Here is a 15,614-nt window from a genome sequence, read left to right on the forward strand (position 1 = left end):
AATAAGACTTTTACATTGTTTGTGTATAATGATCCTCTTTAAAAAAAATTAATAACCTTATGTTATTTGGCATTACAGCGCATAAGCTGTTAAAAAAGTTAACAGATACCTCCAAGTGGCAACGCCATCCAACTCTGTTGATTCTGTTGTGATAAACTAACGGTAAAATCACAATCTTGTATTAAGATTAACGGTCAAAGCAATTGATAAAAGAAAACGTATTAAATGTTTAAAGAATGCTGAAAATTTTCAAATATATTGTATCATTTGTTATTGAGCCGCTTTAACCGATATCAACAATTTTTGGCGGATGCTGTGTGTTTGTTTTGCTGACAACTATCGATTTTGTCAGACGCAGCATCTTTAACTGAACGGAAAAGGCGCGTTGTGCAAATTATATTAATTGATTATAGATCGTAGAGATTATATTTGAGACTTTATGATGAAACGACAGAATGTTCGAACCCTTTCCCTGGTGGTATGCACTTTCACCTATCTCTTAATTGGAGCCGCCGTCTTCGATTCCCTGGAGTCACCGACGGAGGCCAAAAGATGGGATTTCCTACAGAGTAAGAAGCTTCATAATATATTATCCTGATTTTATATTCATGAAGTTATATCATCAATTGTAGCCGTTAAGAACAACTTTGTTAGAAAGTACAATGTGACGGACGAGGATTTCCGTGTGATGGAAATCGTCATCATTGAAAATAAGCCCCACAAGGCCGGACCTCAATGGAAATTCGCCGGAGCTTTCTATTTCAGCACGGTTGTACTGGCTATGATAGGTAAATTAATTATCTATTAAATACTTTGTATTGAAAAGATTATAATTCTATTGTAACTTTCTTCAGGATACGGACATTCCACACCAGTCACAATTCCGGGAAAAGCTTTTTGTATGGGCTATGCTATGGTAAGTGAACTTACAATACCAATCTTCAGTCTCTTAATGACCTACTACCTATATAGGTGGGCATCCCGCTTGGTCTGGTGATGTTCCAGTCTATCGGAGAACGTCTGAATAAGTTTGCATCCGTGATTATAAGGCGGGCAAAGAGAGCCAGTGGAGCCCGCTGTACGGATGCCACCGAAATGAATCTCATGTTGGCCACCGGAATGCTCTCCTCCATAATAATAACCACTGGAGCAGCTGTATTTTCCCGATACGAGGGTTGGAGCTACTTCGATAGCTTCTACTATTGTTTTGTCACCTTGACGACAATTGGTTTCGGCGATTATGTGGCATTGCAGAACGATCAAGCTCTAACTAATAAGCCTGGCTATGTGGCACTGAGCTTGGTCTTCATCCTATTCGGCTTGGCCGTGGTAGCCGCCAGTATCAATCTATTGGTGCTCCGCTTCATGACCATGTGAGTCCATGTTCTATTGCAGGAAATATCATACTTAATGGATTTTTAATCATAGGCAAGCGGAGGATGCCAAGAGAGATGAGCAGGATGCCCAGAACCTGGCCGGAAATGCACAGCCAGTGACCTTCGATGATGAGTCCACGTACAATATGCACGGCAAGCTGCTGGAGAACAACTACACAACGGAGAACGATGAGACCGCCTCCCTGTGTTCCTGCACCTGCATGGGTGGCACCAGGTGCCTGAATCATGAGCAGTTCGTGGACCCGGACTTTCAGCCTACTGACATCATCGAGAGCACCTTGTGCCTGAAGCGAGCCTCCGTCTGATATCCGTACAGCCAGCTGTGGGACTCCTCATTGTAGGAGCCAGAGCCAATGGATAACCAAATCGTAGTTACAATCCTGTAGAGAACCAGCCGCCGCCAAAATTTGGTTGTTAGACGAACCTTCCTCCCTACGTAGATTTTTACACCAAGATGGGTCGATCATATTTGTCATAATGCATAGGAGTTTGGAGAGCAAGGTTAATAGTCTTTAAAAGGCAGTTTTTGCATAAGGAGTAATCGACCCATCCCATTATACACCACCCATATAAACATTTACAAAGGAGTAAACTCCAGGACATCCATGTCAATATCAATCGTATCATCTGGTCGGTAGCCTTGGAATCCCCTATTGCTTCCAAGGCACCGCCAAATCCATCCCATCTCGAATTTTAGCGGTATATTCGTTTATCTACTATTAAAGTTTTTGCTCAAAACGGTGAACTGAGTTTTCTGAAATCTGTGTGTGTGAAATGTGTCGAAATCGGAAATCGCAGTAGCCTATTTGTGAACATTCGGTGTAGTAACCCAAGCCAAGTTCAGTTCACCTCAGTATCAGCTAGCTCGTACACGACTAAAATCTAAACCTGAAAAATTATACGTTTAAATATTCAGTCTTTTGCCGCTTTTGCCTCACTCAGACTGTTTTAAAAACTCGGTTTTTTTTGTGACATTTTTTCGCTGTGAAAAAGAGGCACTAACTTTCAAAATGCGTGAAATTGTACACATTCAGGCCGGTCAATGCGGCAACCAGATCGGTGGTAAGTTCTGGGAGGTAATCTCGGATGAGCACTGTATCGACGCGACCGGAACGTACTACGGCGATAGTGATCTCCAGCTGGAGCGCATCAATGTATACTACAATGAGGCCACCGGTGCCAAGTATGTTCCACGCGCCATTCTCGTGGACCTGGAGCCCGGCACCATGGATTCGGTTCGCTCTGGCGCCTTTGGCCAGATCTTCCGGCCGGACAACTTTGTCTTTGGCCAATCGGGAGCAGGCAACAACTGGGCCAAGGGTCATTACACCGAGGGTGCCGAACTGGTGGATTCCGTCTTGGATGTGGTGCGGAAGGAGTCTGAGGGCTGCGATTGCCTACAGGTAAGTTTGGGGGATTGGGAATTTATCTGGAAAAGTCCACTCTACTTTTCTCTGACAGGGCTTCCAACTGACCCACTCGCTGGGTGGCGGCACTGGCTCCGGCATGGGAACCCTCTTGATCTCGAAGATCCGCGAGGAGTACCCGGACCGCATCATGAACACCTTTTCGGTGGTGCCCTCGCCCAAGGTGTCCGATACGGTGGTGGAGCCCTACAACGCCACCCTGAGTGTGCATCAGCTGGTGGAGAATACGGATGAGACCTACTGCATCGACAACGAGGCGTTGTATGACATCTGCTTCCGCACACTGAAGCTGACCACCCCCACCTACGGTGACCTGAACCATCTGGTTTCGGCCACCATGTCTGGTGTGACAACCTGCCTGCGTTTCCCTGGCCAACTGAACGCTGATCTTCGCAAGCTGGCCGTGAACATGGTACCCTTCCCCCGGCTGCACTTCTTCATGCCCGGATTTGCACCGCTCACCTCGCGAGGATCGCAACAATACCGGGCCCTTACCGTTCCGGAGCTGACCCAGCAGATGTTCGATGCAAAAAACATGATGGCTGCGTGCGATCCGCGACATGGTCGCTACCTGACCGTCGCCGCCATCTTCCGTGGCCGCATGTCCATGAAGGAGGTGGACGAGCAGATGCTGAACATTCAGAACAAGAACAGCAGCTTCTTCGTGGAATGGATCCCGAATAACTGCAAGACAGCGGTGTGCGATATTCCGCCCAGAGGTCTGAAGATGTCGGCCACCTTCATTGGCAACTCCACCGCCATTCAGGAGCTTTTCAAACGGGTGTCGGAGCAGTTCACTGCCATGTTCCGTAGGAAGGCCTTCTTGCATTGGTACACCGGCGAGGGAATGGACGAAATGGAGTTCACGGAGGCCGAGAGCAACATGAACGACTTGGTATCGGAGTACCAGCAGTACCAGGAGGCGACTGCCGACGAGGAGGGCGAATTCGATGAAGACGAAGAAGGTGGCGGCGATGAATAAAAGGATTATCTTCCCACCCAAGATCACACACACATGAACACCAAAACAGGCTAGCAGGGGAACCCTTGAGGAAGGAACAATACACTGGATCCTTGGGCCTCAGCATATTGTGCTTCGAGGCCCGTCGATTGTACATATTTCCTATTTGGAATCTTCACATTTCGATTATTTATCCTTCACACACATACAGAAGAAATATGTCCACCTTTGTTCAGCTCATGTTGCAATTGCTGTGAATTCTGGGTTACCAATAAATGTTGATTCATAAGCAGACAAGATTACCAACTGCATATTTCTTAATTATAAATATCCTGGATTGAATTGAATTTAAAGCTAAGCGCTCAATAAATATTTATCGAAAGTTTGTATATTGACAATCCTTTTTTAGAGTTGCCTTACGAAAGTGACAGGTTTCCTTTTTGACAGGTCGTCATTGTTCTAGTCATTCAAGTCATTGAAGTCAAGGCAGCAAGATGTATTATCCGACTACTCCAGTTACCTCTCGCAGTGGCTATCTGCGCGGCCGCAAGCGCATAAAGCCGCATCCCATATCGCAGCTGCAGAGTGGAAAACCGACGTCGGAATACAACGAGGATGAGGATTGCACAAATATTGATCCAGAAGAATCCGTCAGCTCCAACTCATCGCAGACGGACACCTCGATGGACGTGAAAGCGCAGGATATCAGCACGGATAGTGGTCTGGACACTAGCCAGGAGACCGGCAACGAACCGCGCTACTCCCTTCGCAAGATGGATAAGAATTCTCTTTAGTGGTTTATTCAACTGAAGGGACTACACGGGTGTGAAGGAACAGCAGCAGCAGTGGCATCGGGAAATACTTAAGCGCGAGCGAAATATTGAGATACTCGGTAACGAATTGTAATAAAGAGTTATCCATATCCAAAGTCTAGACATCGTCGAAAAGTCCTCGGGGTGGCGGGCTGACAATTCGACCATCTGCTTCCGCCTCGTAGTCGGGGTCTCGGAATCCCACCTGCACCTGGGTGCTCACACCGAAACGGTCGTTGATCTCCTCCGACAGGGATCGCGGTACGCCCAGTGCAGAGGAAGAAGCCACTGCCGCATAGTCAAAGCTGCTGTCGCCATCGCGCAGCAGCCCGTCGGCGGGCGTGCGACTACTGGCCAGTCCACCGGGTCCACCACTACGGTATTTGCTCAAGTAATCGCTGCCCAGAACCTGATCGGTTCGGTTGAAGTCACGCCGTCTGGCCATCGCCTCCTCGGCACGCTGGCGGCGGCGCTTTTCCCGAGCTATCAGATCCTTTCCCTCTTGCACCAGCTCGGTGGCAATCGTTTCGTTCTGCAGGAACTGCTGAAAGCCGAGGGCATTCAGTGCCCGACTGCCGAGGCTAAACCAAGTGGCCAGACAGAAGGCCAGCATACACATGGGGAAGTAGATATTGAAGCCGTTCGAGATGATGCCAATAACATCCATGTGGCCCATGATCTGCGTGTAGACCGTCTCCATAATGCGCTGTGGAATAGTTTATACATTGTCAGTATTTCAGTGTTTACGAAAAAGTTTAATACTCACATTGGGAATAATGTGTGTGTCCATATGGATGAGACCCAGGAAGTTGAGGCACATGGGTGGTGTCAGACGGCAAAGCAGCATGCCGCTGAAGATTAGACTGTGCTCGTTGGTCTGGTGATGCGGTGCCAGGTAGTACAGATTGAGGAAGCGTATCCTCAGGATCGTGGAGTAAGTGCAGTAGAAGAAGTAGCAGAGGACAACCATAGAGAAGACTTCAATGGTAAAGAAGTCGTAGCTCTCCTTGGCCACGTAGATAACATTGGCGAAAATGGAAAGCACAGGGTGGCGACTGAAGAAGGTAAGCTCGCTCCACACCACCATGGCCGACATGGTGGCGGTCAGAATGCACATGGTCTTGAGGAACGGAGCCTTCAGCAGGCACTCCCAGTACCACTGCAGCGTGGCGCTGTAGCATATCCTCTCCAGCTGTGTGCGCTGCCGCGGAAACTCCGATTTGAAGCGCCGGTCCGAAGAGTGTATATTCTTGGCCACATCTTCCAGATGCAGCACTGTCTGCACCTGCACGCTCCAAAGCGCTTCGGTGCGCTGCAATGTTTGCAGCGATTTGATTACTTGCTTATGAATGCGAACCAGCGCCTTTTCCGAAGGCAAGATAGTTGAGCTCGTGGCACCCATGCCGCTGCCTCCAGTGCGAGCAAAGTTTCGGCTCGCACGCTCTTGCAGCTCAATGGGAACTTTGCGCAGAATGGTCTCCAGGCAGGGGCGCAGCTCGTGATTGTTGGGTATGACGCGGCTAAGGCCTTGCAGGGACTCCAGGATGTCATCCACATGCTCCTCGGCCTCGGCCTTCTCAGTGCTCAATTTGGCGGCCTTAAAGTAGGCATATTGCAGTGCGAATCCCGGCTTGGCGTTGTTCCACAGCGATCGAGGTACCTCCACCAGAGCGTAACCCAGTAACAGAATGAGCAGGAACAATCCCCATGTGTTCGATGCGGACGAGGCAATTGCCTTGAGCTTTTGCCAATCCAGAGACTCTCCTTTGACGGCAATATAGATGAGTAGTACGCCACAGATGAACAGGTAGGAACCGTAGTAGATGGCATTCTCTATCAGTGCCGATTTAAGTTTTCCCTTGACGGTGAAGTCGCCCGCCTTGAGGTACGACTGCATCAGCGGCATAATCAACCAGGTGAGGAACTGCGAGCTCCAGTAAATAATGCGCCATAGGTTGGGAAACACGGAAGCGGGCACCATGCCCCACGGCTCCTGGCACTGAGGCGGCGGAACCACCGTGACGCTGGACGTATTGGTCACATTTGGGGCTGGTGTCGGTCGGTGCTCCTCCACGCACTGGCGGTAAAGTGTCTGAAATGGCAGTTATACAATTAAATTGTTAATTGTTATTAGCTCTTATCCAAGGAGTTGATAACCAAATGACAACAGGGTATATCCAAAGCCGGAAAGCGGTTCATTTTTGTTTCTTTAATCAATTCGGGTTTTTTGCTGTCTAGCTTTTCGGGGTGATTCATTTGCAAATAAGAAATTCCAGACCAAAATCAATGTATGCTTACAATTTGATTGGTGTCGGAGAAGCTTTAGATAAAAAGTTAATTTATTTTCATTCGGAATTTAAGTTTTGTTTAACTTAAAACTGTGTTTCTATGGAAATGGAAATCTAAAGAGCATTTTTTTATAAACGAAACGTGTTTTTAAATATTTATAACTTCAGCGCTATTCATATATAGGTATATTAATGAACGTTGGAATATATATTTGTCCTACAACGAGGATATACAAAACCATAACATATGGCAAAAAGGACAAAAGCATTTGCACGTATTAAAGAAATACCAATAGGCACTTCTACGAAATCATATTGATGTGACTAAATATTTAGTTGATTCATAGTTTCTGTTGTTTCCTATTGTGGCTATATTCGATTGCAAATGGTTTTCTAGCTCCACATTCCAACTCACCGATGTCACGTCCAGCGGAATGGTGAATACAATTAGGAAGGAGAAACACCAGGCGGTCAGCACGGACAGGGTGACCAGGATGTGCTGACGTGGTATGTTTCCGTAGCGGTACAGCGAGATGCTGGCCAGGAATAGGGCGGCCACGATGCCGAAGCTTAGTAGGTACGCCATGCTGACTAGTGCTTATTTCGATCCCGATCCCGATCCTGGTGTGGGTGTACTCAGTTCTTGTGCTTTGCAGTGATTCTCTGTGTTTGTGGTGCGTGCGTATGGGTGTATGTGCTTATAACAAACGTATTTCTGCGATTGAGGACTGGTTCATAGCGAGCCTGTGGGCTCCGTAGACTTCTTCTTCTGCTGGCGCTTCTTCTGCAATTGGCGAGCGGTGTCCCGATGCATTTCCTCCAGGCGTTCCAGCGCCTGCGTCTTCAGCGGCATCAGATGTGGCCGGCAGAAAAGCAGCTCCGTTTTGTGCTCGAAAAATAATTTTCCGGTTGTGGGCTCAATCAGATCGATTTTCTGCAGGACCTCGGCCTCCACTGAGGACATCCTTTGGCGCTCCGCGGGCGATCAGGGGCGTGGCCGGGGTGTGGTGGGAGCTGGCCTTAGTGGTATCTACGCTACGCCGGTACCAGTTCACCTTTCCTTCGTCGTGTTTTTTTGTTTTTTTTTCTCGGTGAATCAAATCAATCGACTTTATCAAAAGTGTGAACGTGTGCGTGGGTGGGTGAACAGCACTGTTAAATTAAGTGTAACGTGCGTTTTCATGTTGGCATGCTCTGGTCACACCGAACTATGTGGTTTAGTTGGGATTTTAATCATTTTTTACCTCTTTTGTGGGCCGGAAATCATTTTTAAGCCAAATACATTTATATTTAACAATGCTTATTTACAATCGTAGCTAGTTTCAAATATTTAGATCTTGACCAACACTAGAAACAACAAACTCCTATGTAGCGAGTTGGCAGCCCTTGGCCATTGTTTTTGTTTTGCTGGCACAGCAAGAGAAATTCTTAAATTAAGAAAATTTTGTTTGGCCTGGCCAAGATTGCCCAGAAATGGAACCGAATGAAAGCGCGGTGCAAGGAAGGGACAAATCACCGGCTTGTCGCACCAGCGGCGATGGCATGGAGCAGCCGGAAAACAGTGGAGCGGCCAAAACAGAGAGCGAAGTCCCATCGAGTGCTGATGTGGACATCAAGGTGAAGAGGCCGCAATTATCGCGGAAAGACAGCTCCGTTGTCCAGGAGGCTGTCATGGGCAGGAAGACATCAACCAGCAGCGGCTACGCCTCCAATTTGCCCCTTCCTGGCTTACATACCCTGTACAGAAGGCCCGAGGTCGTCACCCGTAGTTTGGCGCCTGTTGTGCCCAAGGGGGAGCTGGTCCAGATGCGGCCAAGACTGGTCACCAGCGCGGACTCGCTGCCCGAACATAAGAAGACCAAGGCACCGAAATTCGTGCCGTACGAACCATATCCGGGTGCCGTGAATCCCATGATCTCTGAGCCAACGAATAAACACAAAATCCATCGGGATAAGAACAACCTGGACATTGCAGTGCTGGTGGATCAGGTGTCCACGCTGCGCACCCAGGAATTGGGGACTGAGCCGACGGATATTAAGGAAACAGACACAGCCAGCAGCCAGGAGCTAAACTCACTTAAAGAGGAGCTGGCCAAGATGCGTGAGGAACGCAATTACTTTCAAGCCCAGTATAAGTTCCAAACGCAGGTGAACAGCGAGCTGAAGAGCCTTCTGGTGGCCTCCGTGGGCGAGGATCTGCAGACACGGGTTAATCTCCTCACGGAGGACAAACTGCAACTGGCCAGAGCTCTACTGGACACTGCCAACAATTTGACCACCCACACCGAACAGATTGAGTTCCTGGCCGGACAGTGTGAGGTCTGGCGATCCAAATTCCTCGCCAGCAGCGTTATGGTCGAGGAGTTAGCCCGCTGGAAAGCCGATCTCACACAGAAGAATCAGCTATTGAACGAGTCAACGAAGCAACTGCTGCATGCCACCCATCAGATCCGCGAAATTCAGCTAGATATGCTTAAGCAACTGAAGTTCCTGGCCAAGATTCGATTCCTCAACCTACCCGCCACCGATGTAATCAGCCTGAGTGCCGAAAACCTGAACATTCTCCAACGCATGGTCCTGCACACTGGCGTGGGCATTCCCGAGGAGACCCTTAAGTTGTCCAGCGCCAGCACAAGTCCACTTTGTGAGGCGGAGAAGTACGCGGTTAGGGTAAGTACAGCAATAGTTAAACTGAATTAGGCACCCAGTTAATGGTACACCTTACATACCTTCCCACCAGGCCTTGGAATTCATTAGTCAGCCCCTGATGGCCACCGATGAAGCCATACGAGCACTTTTCGACCAGGCCCAGCGGCCCCACTACGTGCAATCAGCTGCATCCGAAGTAGCTTCTGCCGATAATCAGCAGCTAGATAAAACGCAATAGTTGTCGACAGAAATCAATGTCATGATTCGATTATTTTATATACAATCGAATAACATAAATGCAAAGCTTTAAAGGTGCTTAAAACAACAGATTCTTGAATTTTTTAAAAGTGACCTTGTAAAGCAACCTTTGTTAACCCCTTTATTTGGACTTCTTTTCGGTGGCGTACAGATCTAGACGTCTTTGCCCAAAGACGGGAATCTGCTGACGCACCTGTTCCACCTCGGAGAAATCTATATCGGCCACCAGGGTTTCCTCGCCTTCACTGGCACTCTGCTGCACCTTGGCCCATGGGTTAACCACCATGGAATGGCCATAGGCCACATACTCGGCGCTTGTGTCACGGGCTGGCGATGTTGTGACCACAAAGAGTTGGTTGTCATTGGCACGGGATCGCTGCAGTAGCTCCCAGTGCAGTGGACCCGTGGTCATGTTGAATGCAGCCGGGTAGATGATCATCTCTCAGCCTGCGTTGCGATAGAGCCTCGCCATCTCCTCGAAACGAATGTCGTAGCAGATGCCGATGCCAATCTTGTGGCCATCTACGTCGATGATGGTGAAATCATTGCCTGCGGACATCGTTTCCGACTCCTTGAAGCGAATGCCACCCTTGACATCTATATCAAATAGATGCATCTTGCGGTGCTTGGCAACAAGGTCACCAGTGGGTGACCAAACCGTGCAGGTGTTGTAGATGGCATCGTTTTCGCCCAATTCAGGGATTGTTCCGCCCACGATGTACACCTGGTGCTTCTTGGCCAAATTGGAGAGCTGCAGCGAGGTGAAGCCATCGGGAATGGTCTCGGAATACTTCCGAAATGGAGCAACAAAGCACACCGGCAGAGTAATCAATCGGGGCTTGTGTTCCTTGACCGCCGCCTCGATTTGTTGACGGCGTTTTGGACATTAGCCACCTTGTCCTTGGAACCCTTTAGTTGCAGCAGCGCCAAACGCATGACTATTTTATTAAAAATATTTAGGTGGAACTGTTTAAAATTATGAGAATAACTTACTGTTGCTAGTTTTGCTCATATTGCGGCAATTAAATGTTATTTTTTTGCGGATTGATAACAGATTTCATCGCAAGCAAAACAACAACAGGTTATTGCAGGGGCGCAGTAAAAGGGATCAACATTTATAAAACATATTATTTTACCACATATTAATAACACATATACTTGGCAAAAAGCGTAATAAGTTTATTTCTGTTTCATATTCAAGAATATAACATTAAATTGTACATCAAATCCCTACTTTGTTAACAAAAATAAATAATAAACAAGCCCCATAGAACTATGTTTTCATGACAATCTGGCAAGGTCTGCAGTGCTCGAAAGTGCCGTACAGTGGGCAGCGCAGCCAAGTTCACGTCGTGCGCGAACAGGGTTGCCACCTTTCTTTCTAGTTTCGTCTCTTTGAGGTATGCACGTGTTCAATTTACAATGTCACGCAAATTCGCCGAAATGTGTGAAAAAAGCGTGAAAATATACAACCAAATGCAGCCCAAACTGCACACACCCTAGTGTAGTTCCAAACTAATAATGATTTTCACCGCTTTTGCATATGTAACCCACCAATCGCCACGACCAGCAGCAGCAACAACAGCAAAATGGTCCAACGTCTGACGCTCCGGAGACGCCTGTCCTACAACACACGCTCCAACAAGCGGCGCATGTAACTATCCAACTGCAATACACCCCACCAATGCTCAGATATGACAACGCACCTTTGCAATTTACAGTGTTCGCACGCCCGGTGGACGTCTGGTTTACCAGTATGTGAAGAAGAACCCCACCGTGCCCCGTTGCGGCCAGTGCAAGGAGAAGTTGAAGGGTATCACCCCCTCCCGCCCCAGCGAGCGCCCCCGCATGTCCAAGCGCCTAAAGACCGTGTCCAGGACCTACGGTGGAGTGCTGTGCCACAGCTGCCTGCGCGAGCGCATCGTGCGCGCCTTCCTCATCGAGGAGCAGAAGATCGTCAAGTCGCTGAAGAGCCAGCGCGAGGCGCTCGTCAAGCCGGTGAAGGCCCCCAAGGCCAAGCCCGAGCCCAAGAAGAAGCCCGCCGCTGGAGCCAAGGGAACCAAGGCCGGTGCCGGCAAGGTCACCAAGGGTGGTGCTGGCGCCAAGGGAGCCGCTGGCAAGAAGCCCGGCCAGAAGCCAGCCGCCGGCAAGCCCAGGAAGTGAACAGCCCACGCAACGAGTTCGGTGTACTGCTAAATAACTTTTAAAATAAATTGTTTTTTTCCAACTGGATTCATTGTATTTTTAGTTTGACAGTCCAGTCGGATTGTGCACTTATTGGCTGTGAATGATTTCCAATCAGACATTTCGGCTTTTAGACTTTCTTAGCTACCTAAAGACAATTTCAAAAGTGATAATCTAATATATTTAAAATAAAAAAGATTTAAATATTCCGTTTGTCACAGAGTTTTACTATGCTCGCAGTCAAACGTTTAATGATTTTTCAGAATTTATTGATAAAAATAAGATCCAGTGTTATTTTTCAATGTGTCAACTTGTGGGAGTGATCACTGTATTTTCATTGTACGGCTAGGTGGCAACTCCGTAGAGAACAGCTGTTCGACAGAAACAATTGGAATTTTCTTGAAAATCACGTAAGTCGTTGATTGTTTATAGTTTCTCGCAAATGCAATTGTTATTTTGTGTTTAGAATGACGGGAACCAAGGTGTTGCGCTCCTTGCTGCACGAATTGCGCCAGGCATCTCCAAATGGCTGCATCAAGGACTCGCTGGTTGCGCGCTACATTTTGGCGCAATACAAGAAGTTCGCCACCACGGAGCAACAATTCTGCAAGGCGCGCAACGAGGCGACTTTCCTGGGGCAAACCTACCTTCAAGTTGCCCTCGGATCCAAAGTGATCTAGTTATATATAAAGATAGTTACTAGCGTAGTGCGATTAAAGCGTCCCGATGTTGCAAACTCCGTGCTTTTGTTTGCTCTCTACTGAATCATCTGCATGAGCATGGTTATAACGCGGTAGGAGACGCTCATCAGCTGCAGTTGAATCCGAAGTGCACATGTAATATCATGTATCATGTAAACTGTAAGTGGTGTTTGCATTTTACCTGTTTAAAGGTGTCCAGCGAAATGGACAGGTAGCCCATGGCATTCAGTTCCACGGGCTGCTGCGCCCTGATAATGATTATGAGCAGGTACCTCTTGTAGGCTATAGAAGCATCGTGGAAATCATGATTGTACACGGCTTGGCCACCTCGCCGCTCTGCAAATAGCCTCAGTTAGCGGGCAAACCAAGGATGTCGGCCATAACCCACCAAATCGAGAACTTGCTGGCCGTAATAGCACACCAGGTAGACCTGCATGACAGAAGTCCCGATGAAGATCACGTAGGTGAAGCCCTCCAAGGTGGGACCCTGAATCAGAGTGTACACCGCAACCGTGCAGATAACCGCTGATCTCTGAGCCAACGCTGCGCACCCAGGAATTGGAGACTGAGCCGACGGATATTAAGGAAACAGACACAGCCAGCAGCCAGGAGCTAAACTCGCTTAAAGAGGAGCTGGCCAAGATGCGTGAGGAACGCAATTACTTTCAAGCCCAGTATAAGTTCCAAACGCAGGTGAACAGCGAGCTGAAGATCCTTCTGGTGGCCTCCGTGGGCGAGGATCTGCAGACACGGGTTAATCTCCTCACGGAGGACAAACTGCAACTGGCCAGAGCTCTACTGGACACTGCCAACAATTTGACCACCCACACCGAACAGATTGAGTTCCTGGCCGGACAGTGTGAGGTCTGGCAATCCAAATTCCTCGCCAGCAGCGAGGAGTTAGCCCGCTGGAAAGCCGATCTCACACAGAAGAATCAGCTATTGAACGAGTCAACGAAGCAACTGCTGCATGCCACCCATCAGATCCGCGAAATTCAGCTAGATATGCTTAAGCAACTGAAGTTCCTGGCCAAGATTCGATTCCTCAACCTACCCGCCACCGATGTAATCAGCCTGAGTGCCGAAAACCTGAACATTCTCCAACGCATGGTCCTGCACACTGGCGTGGGCATTCCCGAGGAGACCCTTAAGTTGTCCAGCGCCAGCACAAGTCAACTTTGTGACGCGGAGAAGTACGCGGTTAGGGTAAGTACAGAAATAGTTAGTGATTTAGACACGCAGTTAATGGTACACCTTATTTACCTTCCCACCAGGCCTTGGAATTCATTAGTCAGCCCATGATGGCCACCGATGAAGCCATACGAGCACTTTTCGACCAGGCCCAGCGGCCCCACTACGTGCAATCAGCTGCATCCGAAGTAGCTTCTGCCGATAATCAGCAGCTAGATAAAACGCAATAGTTGTCGACAGAAATCAATGTCATGATTCGATTATTTTATATACAATCGAATAACATAAATGCAAAGCTTTAAAGGTGCTTAAAACAACAGATTCTTGAATTTTTTAAAAGTGACCTTGTAAAGCAACCTTTGTTAACCCCTTTATTTGGACTTCTTTTCGGTGGCGTACAGATCTAGACGTCTTTGCCCAAAGACGGGAATCTGCTGACGCACCTGTTCCACCTCGGAGAAATCTATATCGGCCACCAGGGTTTCCTCGCCTTCACTGGCACTCTGCTGCACCTTGGCCCATGGGTTAACCACCATGGAATGGCCATAGGCCACATACTCGGCGCTTGTGTCACGGGCTGGCGATGTTGTGACCACAAAGAGTTGGTTGTCATTGGCACGGGATCGCTGCAGTAGCTCCCAGTGCAGTGGACCCGTGGTCATGTTGAATGCAGCCGGGTAGATGATCAACTCGCAGCCTGCGTTGCGATAGAGCCTCGCCATCTCCTCGAAACGAATGTCGTAGCAGATGCCGATGCCAATCTTGTGGCCATCTACGTTGATAATGGTGAAATCATTGCCTGCGGACATCGTTTCCGACTCCTTGAAGCGAATGCCACCCTTGACATCTATATCAAATAGATGCATCTTGCGGTGCTTGGCAACAAGGTCACCAGTGGGTGACCAAACCGTGCAGGTGTTGTAGATGGCATCGTTTTCGCCCAATTCAGGGATTGTTCCGCCCACGATGTACACCTGGTGCTTCTTGGCCAAATTGGAGAGCTGCAGCGAGGTGAAGCCATCGGGAATGGTCTCGGAATACTTCCGAAATGGAGCAACAAAGCACACCGGCAGAGTAATCAATCGGGGCTTGTGTTCCTTGACCGCCGCCTCGATTTTGTTGACGGCGTTTTGGACATTAGCCACCTTGCCCTTGGAACCCTTTAGTTGCAGCAGCGCCAAACGCATGACTATTAAATAATAAATATTTAGGTGGAACTGTTTTAAATTATGAGAATAACTTACTGTTGCTAGTTTTGCTCATATTGCGGCAATTAAATGTTATTTTTTTGCGGATTGATAACAGATTTCATCGCAAGCAAAACAACAACAGGTTATTGCAGGGGCGCAGTAAAAGGGATCAACATTTATAAAACATATTATTTTACCACATATTAATAACACATATACTTGGCAAAAAGCGTAATAAGTTTATTTCTGTTTCATATTCAAGAATATAACATTAAATTGTATATCAAATCCCTACTTTGCTAACAAAAAATAAATAATAAACAAACCCCATAGAACTATGTTTTCATGACAATCTGGCAAGGTCTGCAGTGCTCGAAAGTGCCGTGCAGTGGGCAGCGCAGCCAAGTTCACGTCGTGCGCGAACAGGGTTGCCACCTTTCTTTCTAGTTTCGTCTCTTTGAGGTATGCACGTGTTCAATTTACAATTTCACGCAAATTCGCCGAAATGTGTGAAAAAAGCGTGAAAATATACAACCAAATGCAGCCCAAACTGCAC

At 48.0% G+C, this 15,614-nt stretch overlaps 11 protein-coding genes across 11 annotated transcripts; 7 read left to right on the forward strand and 4 right to left on the reverse strand.

Annotated features, from left to right (window-relative positions):
* Positions 1–150: 150 nt before the first annotated feature.
* Positions 151–2,135, forward strand: LOC6607115 (two pore potassium channel protein sup-9). Its single transcript, XM_002031867.2, has 5 exons — positions 151–569; positions 633–788; positions 855–916; positions 973–1,373; positions 1,429–2,135. Exons 1-5 carry the CDS (start codon positions 440–442, stop codon positions 1,700–1,702), a joined length of 1,023 nt encoding a protein of 340 aa, XP_002031903.1. The 5' UTR covers positions 151–439; the 3' UTR covers positions 1,703–2,135.
* Positions 2,136–2,220: 85 nt separating this feature from the next.
* On the forward strand, positions 2,221–4,082 carry LOC6607116 (tubulin beta-2 chain). The gene is made up of 2 exons (XM_002031868.2): positions 2,221–2,800; positions 2,859–4,082. The coding sequence occupies exons 1-2, from the start codon at positions 2,408–2,410 to the stop codon at positions 3,804–3,806; spliced, it is 1,341 nt and encodes a 446-aa protein (XP_002031904.1). The 5' UTR covers positions 2,221–2,407; the 3' UTR covers positions 3,807–4,082.
* Positions 4,083–4,161: 79 nt separating this feature from the next.
* On the forward strand, positions 4,162–4,593 carry LOC6621751. Its single transcript, XM_002045810.2, has one exon. It carries the CDS (start codon positions 4,280–4,282, stop codon positions 4,577–4,579), a length of 300 nt encoding a protein of 99 aa, XP_002045846.1. The 5' UTR covers positions 4,162–4,279; the 3' UTR covers positions 4,580–4,593.
* Positions 4,570–7,495, reverse strand: LOC6621750 (LMBR1 domain-containing protein 2 homolog). The gene is made up of 3 exons (XM_032721877.1): positions 7,301–7,495; positions 5,364–6,689; positions 4,570–5,303 (listed from the first exon to the last, which is right to left on the reverse strand). The coding sequence occupies exons 1-3, from the start codon at positions 7,469–7,471 to the stop codon at positions 4,716–4,718; spliced, it is 2,085 nt and encodes a 694-aa protein (XP_032577768.1). The 5' UTR covers positions 7,472–7,495; the 3' UTR covers positions 4,570–4,715.
* Positions 7,496–7,593: 98 nt separating this feature from the next.
* Positions 7,594–8,029, reverse strand: LOC6620886 (BBSome-interacting protein 1). The gene has a single exon (XM_002045053.2). The coding sequence runs from the start codon at positions 7,847–7,849 to the stop codon at positions 7,619–7,621; it is 231 nt and encodes a 76-aa protein (XP_002045089.1). The 5' UTR covers positions 7,850–8,029; the 3' UTR covers positions 7,594–7,618.
* A 227-nt stretch (positions 8,030–8,256) lies between these two features.
* Positions 8,257–9,859, forward strand: LOC6620890. The gene is made up of 2 exons (XM_032721878.1): positions 8,257–9,555; positions 9,626–9,859. The coding sequence occupies exons 1-2, from the start codon at positions 8,359–8,361 to the stop codon at positions 9,770–9,772; spliced, it is 1,344 nt and encodes a 447-aa protein (XP_032577769.1). The 5' UTR covers positions 8,257–8,358; the 3' UTR covers positions 9,773–9,859.
* On the reverse strand, positions 9,773–10,872 carry LOC6620889 (omega-amidase NIT2). The gene is given in 3 exon segments (XM_032721879.1): positions 9,773–10,662; positions 10,665–10,730; positions 10,786–10,872. Coding segments are annotated over 3 exon segments (834 nt in total). The 5' UTR covers positions 10,805–10,872; the 3' UTR covers positions 9,773–9,913.
* A 218-nt stretch (positions 10,873–11,090) lies between these two features.
* On the forward strand, positions 11,091–12,024 carry LOC6620892 (60S ribosomal protein L34). Its single transcript, XM_002045048.2, has 3 exons — positions 11,091–11,192; positions 11,363–11,446; positions 11,514–12,024. The coding sequence occupies exons 2-3, from the start codon at positions 11,382–11,384 to the stop codon at positions 11,953–11,955; spliced, it is 507 nt and encodes a 168-aa protein (XP_002045084.2). The 5' UTR covers positions 11,091–11,192; positions 11,363–11,381; the 3' UTR covers positions 11,956–12,024.
* Positions 12,025–12,049: 25 nt separating this feature from the next.
* Positions 12,050–12,715, forward strand: LOC6621815. Its single transcript, XM_032721881.1, has 2 exons — positions 12,050–12,386; positions 12,443–12,715. The coding sequence occupies exon 2, from the start codon at positions 12,444–12,446 to the stop codon at positions 12,654–12,656; it is 213 nt and encodes a 70-aa protein (XP_032577772.1). The 5' UTR covers positions 12,050–12,386; position 12,443; the 3' UTR covers positions 12,657–12,715.
* A 332-nt stretch (positions 12,716–13,047) lies between these two features.
* LOC6621249 (golgin-45) lies at positions 13,048–14,185 on the forward strand. Its single transcript, XM_032722896.1, has 3 exons — positions 13,048–13,137; positions 13,200–13,883; positions 13,952–14,185. Exons 1-3 carry the CDS (start codon positions 13,048–13,050, stop codon positions 14,096–14,098), a joined length of 921 nt encoding a protein of 306 aa, XP_032578787.1. The 3' UTR covers positions 14,099–14,185.
* LOC6621248 (omega-amidase NIT2) lies at positions 14,099–15,220 on the reverse strand. The gene is made up of 2 exons (XM_002045389.2): positions 15,113–15,220; positions 14,099–15,057 (listed from the first exon to the last, which is right to left on the reverse strand). The coding sequence occupies exons 1-2, from the start codon at positions 15,129–15,131 to the stop codon at positions 14,240–14,242; spliced, it is 837 nt and encodes a 278-aa protein (XP_002045425.2). The 5' UTR covers positions 15,132–15,220; the 3' UTR covers positions 14,099–14,239.
* Between the last annotated feature and the right edge of the window lie 394 nt (positions 15,221–15,614).

The sequence above is a fragment of the Drosophila sechellia genome, chromosome 3R, assembly GCF_004382195.2.
Source record: "Drosophila sechellia strain sech25 chromosome 3R, ASM438219v1, whole genome shotgun sequence".
Lineage (NCBI taxonomy): Eukaryota > Metazoa > Arthropoda > Insecta > Diptera > Drosophilidae > Drosophila > Drosophila sechellia.